At 42.2% G+C, this 7,500-nt stretch overlaps 1 protein-coding gene across 1 annotated transcript in view; it reads left to right on the plus strand.

The window, feature by feature from the left end:
- LOC311232609 (androglobin-like) overlaps window positions 1-7,500 on the plus strand; it is a gene marked incomplete at both ends in the record, with an annotated part of 44,050 nt that overhangs the window by 24,945 nt on the left and 11,605 nt on the right. Inside the window, 6 exons of the mRNA XM_084319469.1 lie at window positions 132-263; window positions 3,523-3,676; window positions 4,609-4,760; window positions 5,431-5,597; window positions 6,909-7,051; window positions 7,171-7,279. Coding sequence (XP_084175595.1) covers window positions 132-263; window positions 3,523-3,676; window positions 4,609-4,760; window positions 5,431-5,597; window positions 6,909-7,051; window positions 7,171-7,279 — 857 coding nt within the window. The remainder of the gene's footprint in view (window positions 1-131; window positions 264-3,522; window positions 3,677-4,608; window positions 4,761-5,430; window positions 5,598-6,908; window positions 7,052-7,170; window positions 7,280-7,500) is intronic.

Genomic DNA, 7,500 nt, shown 5'->3' on the forward strand with positions numbered 1-7,500 from the left:
CGAAGAAGAATGGAATTCTCTCGTTGTTTCTTTTCTTTGGTTGGTTTTCCAGTGTTGGTTTCCTATCCGTCCTGACTCACGTCCCCATCGTGCTCTCCTCTTCCACCTGTCCCTGTCGGCCCGCCCCACAGGTTCATGTTCAGTCACTCTGAGAGGACAGCAGCGCTTTACCCCTGTCAGCTGGACGAGCCGAGCAGAATCACCTTCAGCGAGTACTCGGTCCCCCTGCTCCACACGGCCAGCTCCTGGCTCCTGGTCTTCAGGTTAGGGTGCATCCATGCACACTGAGATCTACACACCCTCAAGACCCCCACACTCTGCGCCTTCTGGCCGCCTGATACCCACTCCTATTGGGGCTCCTGGGGGAGAGAAGCAGAGTGTAGGGGTCCTCGCTCCACAGTGGTGGAACAAACTTCACCACAGTCAGGACAGCGGAACATCCGCCCAATTTTCCACTGTTGACTAAAAACTAGGGATGTCCGATATTATCGGCCTACCGATATTATCGGCCGATATCGGCATTAAAATGTTATATCGGAAAATATCGGTATCGGTTTTCAAATTTTTTTATTTTATTTTTTTCATTTCTATAACCTTTATTTACCCAGGCAAGCAAGTAAGAACAAATTCAGATTTTATTTATTGTCAAAAGTATGCATAATGTTGTGTTAATTCCACAACAAGAGATATGTAATGTTAATTACCTGAAATTATTACATTTTTTGAGGGGGGGGAAACCCTGCATATATCGGTATCGGTTGATATCGGTATTGGAAATTAAGAGTTGGACAATATCGGTATATTGGTATCGGTAAAAAAGCCAATATCGAGCATCCCTACTAAAAACACACTTTTTCAATCAATATCTGAAAAAGGAAAATGAACCTTCTTATTGTCTTCTACTATTATTTACTATACGACTATGTCTATACTATCATCTACTATGTACTATGCCTATACTACTACCTACTATGCTAATATGCAGGGGTGTAAAAAGTACCCAGAAATTATACTTAAGTGAAAGTATGGGTACTGTCTCAAAATATGACTCAAGTAAAAGTCAAAGTATCTGTCTAAAAACACACTTGAGTAAAAGTAAAAAAGTCCTACTTTTAAATGTACTTAAGTACTAAAAAGTAAAAGTAAAATCTTTTTTGGAAAGGGATAGACCATGGATCTCAAACTCATTCCATCATCGGCCAAGTTTTCATTTTAACTATACATTGCACCAGGTGAGTTAGTTGAAGAGGTGAGCCAATTAGTGAAATCATCAGCTGGTGTTTAGGCAAGGCTGGAATGAAACCAAGCATACACTCTGCCCACAATGGAATGTGTTCTGTGATAGACCATGCTGAAATGAAAGAACAGAGGACACTTTTTTTTGCATTCAAATAATTTAATGCACTTCTCCATTGAAGGTAAACTAACATGGACGGCATTCACACCACAGCATGAATAATATCACAATATTAAAAACAGAATGGTGTATCCCTGAATAATATCACAATATTAACCACAGCATACTGGATTATCCTGAATAATATCACAATATTAAAGGCAGAATACTCGAGTACCCTGAATAATATCACAATATTAAAGACAGAATACTGGAGTACCCTGAATAATATCACAATATTAACCACAGCATAATGCGGATCTGACTGTCTATTCTTCTGATAGCAGGTGTTTAATCAAAGATCCCCGCTTTCTAGTGTTGCACAAGGACCAATCAGCATGGGTATGGGTGGGTTCATTTTCCATTGATGGGGATTTGATTGGCCGTTTACCTGTGGTCGCAGGATTAATAACGTTAACGTTAGTTCGGCCAGATACACAATTAAAATATACTAATTAAAATGGTTGGACCTGTGAGATTTGTACTTTGTACTTTGTAGGTCTGCATTTTAAATGTAAGGAGTAAAAAGTATGTTTTTTTTCCTCTGAAATGTAATGGAGTAAAAGTACAAAGTATACAAACCTAATAATACTCGAGTAAAGTACAAATCCCCCAAAACAGTACTTAAGTATTGTAACGAAGTACAATTACTCAAGTACTTTACACCCCTGCTAATATGTCTACTATGCACTCAAGACTGTAGCACTCAAGTTTGACACTGTGTGACTAAAGATGTTACTTACCCTTAGCCGCCAGAGATGTGCGCTTCCTGCTGACTTGTTGTACAGTCGCTTTGGATAAAAACATCAGCTAAATGACTAAATGTAAATGAGTAATAGCCCACCTGTTTCAACCATCGCCATTATTAGTGGGAAAAAAATAACAACCTTGTTTCAAAAACATCTGAAGTTCATAATGTCAAGATGCTTGTAGGAAACAAAAGCAGGCGATCTCAGAACATGGAGAACGCCATAGAGAGTCTTGGGGTTCATCTAAACGGGTAACAAGGGCCCCCCGCCCTCTTAATTGAGGTGAGCGCCCACCCGTCAATCTGCGGACATCAGATTTAGTCTGTTAAACTTATGGCAGTAAACAACATGCTTGTTTAAAACAAACAAATTGCTCTAAATGCTGGCACAGTATTCTCAAATTGGTAACGACATGGTGTGAACAGCTTGTATCTCAGGCGTGTTGTTGTCGTTTACTTGCTGACGTCTCCTGAGCTCTGCACCTTGTGGGGCGGCGGTTAGAGAAGGTGAGAGAAGCAGGCTTGTGACTGAAAGGTTGCCGGTTCCATCCGCCTGGCCGGCAGCAAACATCTCCTCTAAGTGAATGAATAACAGCCTCCCCATCCCTCAAAACCCCACTGTTGAAGTGCCCTTGAGTGTGGAACTGGGTGAGTGAGGCAGGGCCTGTGCTCAGAGAACCTACCCTGGTGAATAAAGGTGAACTGAAGCTTCTCCCGCTCTATCCTCACACTCACATCTTCCATCTATTTCACTGTATCATGTTTTTATGTAAACAGAACATCTTGCAGAGAGGGATCGGTGAGTCAAGCTGGTCATTTCGATAGTTTGTCAAGGAAAAGAGACATGGCTTAGATGTGACGCCCTTTCAATTGATTTTAGGATCTTTAAAACTTGAAATGAAGAAAACATTTTATAATAACACTCATAAGACCTTTATAAGGTATTTGTAGATAATGAACGAATCATGAACAAACCATTTATATACATTCGTAGATTATTATTGAATCATTTATAACTATATTTTTATAACATTGACAAATTAGTTCTACATTATTTACAACTCATTATCAACATTGTTTGTACTTGATTTGTTCACCATTAAATAATGTTGTTTAATGTGTAGTAGTAACACATTTGTAGATGCTTTGAAAAATGGATATGAAAAAACTACTATACTGTACCTCCATTTATTTGTTCATGTTCAACAAATCATTTGTAAAACATTCTTAAAAGATCTATAAATCATTTGCAGGTGTTATTGTGTCACCGTTTAAGTTAAGGTATATAAAGTGTCACCCATGTTCTTTCTGGTTATATAGCGACGTCAGTGTGAAACGAGGCTAGAACTCTGCTTTGACTTCTTCCTGGTTCCTCCAGGGAGGTGTTCCTGGTGCAGAAGGAGGTGCTGCTGGTCCCTAAGGTCTACTCCCCAGTCAGACCCTGTCTGCTGCACGTCGTAGACAACGACACGGGGGAGGAGCTGCCTATGGCCTTCAACCAAGTCTCCCCCCACATCTACAAACCCAACAAGGTCTGTGTGGACTGTAGATCCTCCTGCTACAAAGCCTGTATCACCATGAAGGCAGGGGAGTGACGGATTACATCATGCAAATTGGATATCGGTATCAGCCTCAAAAAACCATATTGTAGCTTCCCTACAATCTAGATACGTGTGGTGGTAAAGGAGGCCTCTGTAAATACAGATGTCTTGATGTATTTCTGTCTGTTTTCTGCCTCTCTGTAAATACAGATGTCTTGATGTATTTCTGTCTGTTTTCTGCCTCTCTCTAAATACAGATGTCTTGATGTATTTCTGTCTGTTTTCTGCCTCTCTGTAAATACAGATGTCTTGATGTATTTCTGTCTGTTTTCTGCCTCTGTAAATACAGATGTCTTGATGTATTTCTGTCTGTTTTCTGCCTCTCTCTGTAAATACAGATGTCTTGATGTATTTCTGTCTGTTTTCTGCCTCTCTCTGTAAATACAGATGTCTTGATGTATTTCTGTCTGTTTTCTGCCTCTCTCTGTAAATACAGATGTCTTGATGTATTTCTGTCTGTTTTCTGCCTCTCTCTGTAAATACAGATGTCTTGATGTATTTCTGTCTGTTTTCTGCCTCTCTCTGTAAATACAGATGTCTTGATGTATTGCTGTCTGTTTTCTGCCTCTCTGTAAATACAGATGTCTTGATGTATTTCTGTCTCTTTTCTGCCTCTCTGTAAATACAGATGTCTTGATGTATTTCTGTCTGTTTTCTGCCTCTCTGTAAATACAGATGTCTTGATGTATTTAAGTCTGTTTTCTGCCTCTCTGTAAATACAGATGTCTTGATGTATTTCTGTCTGTTTTCTGCCTCTCTGTAAATACAGATGTCTTGATGTATTTAAGTCTGTTTTCTGCCTCTCTCTGTAAATACAGATGTCTTGATGTATTTCTGTCTGTTTTCTGCCTCTCTCTTCACAGCATGGTTATACCTTCGTAGCATGGGTGTACACCCCTGAATCTCCCCCTGTCGGTGCCAAGTGGAGAATGCGTTTGATTGGCTCAAGGGAACCCCTCGCCAAACTGGCTCGCAACGCCCCACTCAGCAACTTCGTGGTGAAGGAATTCCAGGAGTATTACATTCCCAAAAACTTACGTGCTTACTTAGGCCCATCGCTCCCAATGGAAATTCCCAACAACAAAAGCATCATATGTCGGTAAGACAAAGGAATATTGGTCAATTATTTTGGTATTATGGAGGTACAGATGATCCTGGGTCAGCTGTCTTCACTAAAATGAATGATCAACCAGTTACTTTCTTCATGTGGGGTGATGACACCTAAGTGTTTAAAAAATTGGTGCGCACTAGCAGTAGCTCAACCATGAGACACTAGCTCAGCCATGAGACACTAGCTCAACCGTGAGACACTAGCTCAACCATGAGACACTAGCTCAACCGTGAGACACTAGCTCAACCGTGAGACACTAGCAGTAGCTCAACCGTGAGACACTAGCTCAGCCATGAGACACTAGTAGTAGCTCAACCATGAGACACTAGCTCAACCGTGAGACACTAGCTCAACCGTGAGACACTAGCAGTAGCTCAACCGTGAGACACTAGCTCAGCCATGAGACACTAGTAGTAGCTCAACCATGAGACACTAGCAGTAGCTCAACCATGAGACACTAGCTCAACCGTGAGACACTAGCTCAACCGTGAGACACTAGCAGTAGCTCAACCGTGAGACACTAGCTCAGCCATGAGACACTAGTAGTAGCTCAACCGTGCTGAATGTCCCACAGCTTCTCTGTCCAGGTCACAGAAGACCACATGGGAACGGTCCAGTTTCAGACGTCCAAGCGGGACGTTCTGATCCGTCTGTCTGTTCTGGACCGGGAGGAGGAGGTGGCCAGCAACACTGGGAGAGGCCACGTGGTCATTCCTGTGTTCCGCTTCCTGTCCGACAAAGGTGAGTCACGCGGGGGGTTTGGGAACACTGGATGAGGCGAGCCCTCCTTCCTGCAGGGTGAGGTCAAGTATAGGCTCAAGTCAAGTCATCCTTGGGGAAAAGAGTTCCTACGTAAATGGACTGCACTTATGTAGCGCTTTTATCCAAAGCGCTTTACAATTGTATGCCTCACATTCACCCATTCACTCACACACAGGATGGTGGAGCAGTTAGGGGTTAAGAGCCTTGCTCAAGGACACTTTGACACACTGTCGGGAGGAGCGGGACTCAAACCGTAACTCTTCCGATTACCAGACGACCACTCTACCTCCTGAGCTACTGTTGCCCATCACCAGTAGTAGTGATGTACAGTAGAGTCTACCAGTGGGGCTAGAAGCGTGACCAACACAAACCTGCAGAGCTCCTACATAGTAGTGATGTACAGTAGGCGTGATTACGAAACCTAACCGCATTTCTCGGAGACGCTCTCTGATTGGCCGACGCCTGTTTCTACACTGGTTAAGCTTAGGCACTCTTTCGAAGTTGGTTAAGGTTAGAGTTTGTCTTAGAGCATGGCGATAGAACACCAGGTAGTTTGCAGGCTGTTTGACACGGAAATGGGCAAAGACACAGCTCGTCACGGATTGGGCAAACGCGTCAGTGGCCAATCAGAGAGCGTCTCCGAGAAATGCGGCTAGGTTTCGTAATCACGCGTACAGTAGAGTCTACCAGTGGGGCTAGAAGCATGACCAACACAAACCTGCAGAGCTCCTACATAGTAGTGACATACAGTAGAGTCTACCAGTGGGGCTAGAAGCATGACCAACACAAACCTGCAGAGCTCCTACATAGTAGTGACATACAGTAGAGTCTACCAGTGGGGCTAGAAGCGTGACCAACACAAACTCCCGGTAACCCTCTTTCTTTCAGCTCACTCTCATGTCATGTCACTGAGAGAAGGGGCAATTCTGAAACCTTTTCCTATTTTTTTTTTTTATCAAATCTTTTTATTTCTTTTTGTACACAAAACAAGACAAACACAATACAGTAACAATAACAAGACCTCACAATACCACAATAATAATAACAACAATGACATTAGCAATAACAAAAATAATAAACACAGAACATACCATAAAAAACCGTATAAGAAATAATAATAGAAAATAAAAAAAACTGTAATTATAATATAAGTACTCTCCATTCTGGTAGCATGTTTTCCAGATAGTTATCAAATTAAGAAATAGAACGTCATTTTAACACCCTCAGCGGTAGTAAGACCTTTTCCTATTTTAGCACACTAAAGCACAGTACACATTTACTCTGTTATAGATGAGGAGGGGAGCCAAGAGGGATCCTCCATCCTGACCAGGGGGAGCAAGGCCGCAGATACTCCCCAGGGACGAGAGGGGCAGAAGGGCACCGCTGCAGGGACAGACCCCCTGGATGACGACCAGCCGCCCGTGAAGACATTGGTATTGTTGTCGTTTCTGGACTTATACGTACATGTTTATATCCATCTGTCACAGTATCATTGTGTTCAGTGATATGTAATAATAACAACAGTGGACTATGTGTGTATTTTGTTTCCCAGGGTCATAAATACTTGGTGCAGGCGGAGGTCCGTTATAACAGCTGGCCTCTGGATGACTGCCAGTTAGCCTTCATCCAAACACTCAAAGACTTAGAGAATGAAACCAAAGGTACGCACTTAAACCAATCACTTACTCCACATCCCCCACGGTCAGCCTCCCAGATAAACCAGGAACCAATGGGAAGCCCCGGATAATATTTTATTAAGAAATAGTGACAAAGAAACTATGACATTGTTCTTCCTCTGTGGCGTATTGCTTCACAGTAATTGTATTTTGTAGTATTATAGCAATACTGTTTCTACTGTTATCTCACAATTCAATTTTCTCAT

Source organism: Notolepis coatsorum, assembly GCF_963971535.1.
Source record: "Notolepis coatsorum genome assembly, chromosome: 7".
In the NCBI taxonomy this organism is placed as follows: Eukaryota; Metazoa; Chordata; class Actinopteri; order Aulopiformes; family Paralepididae; genus Notolepis; species Notolepis coatsorum.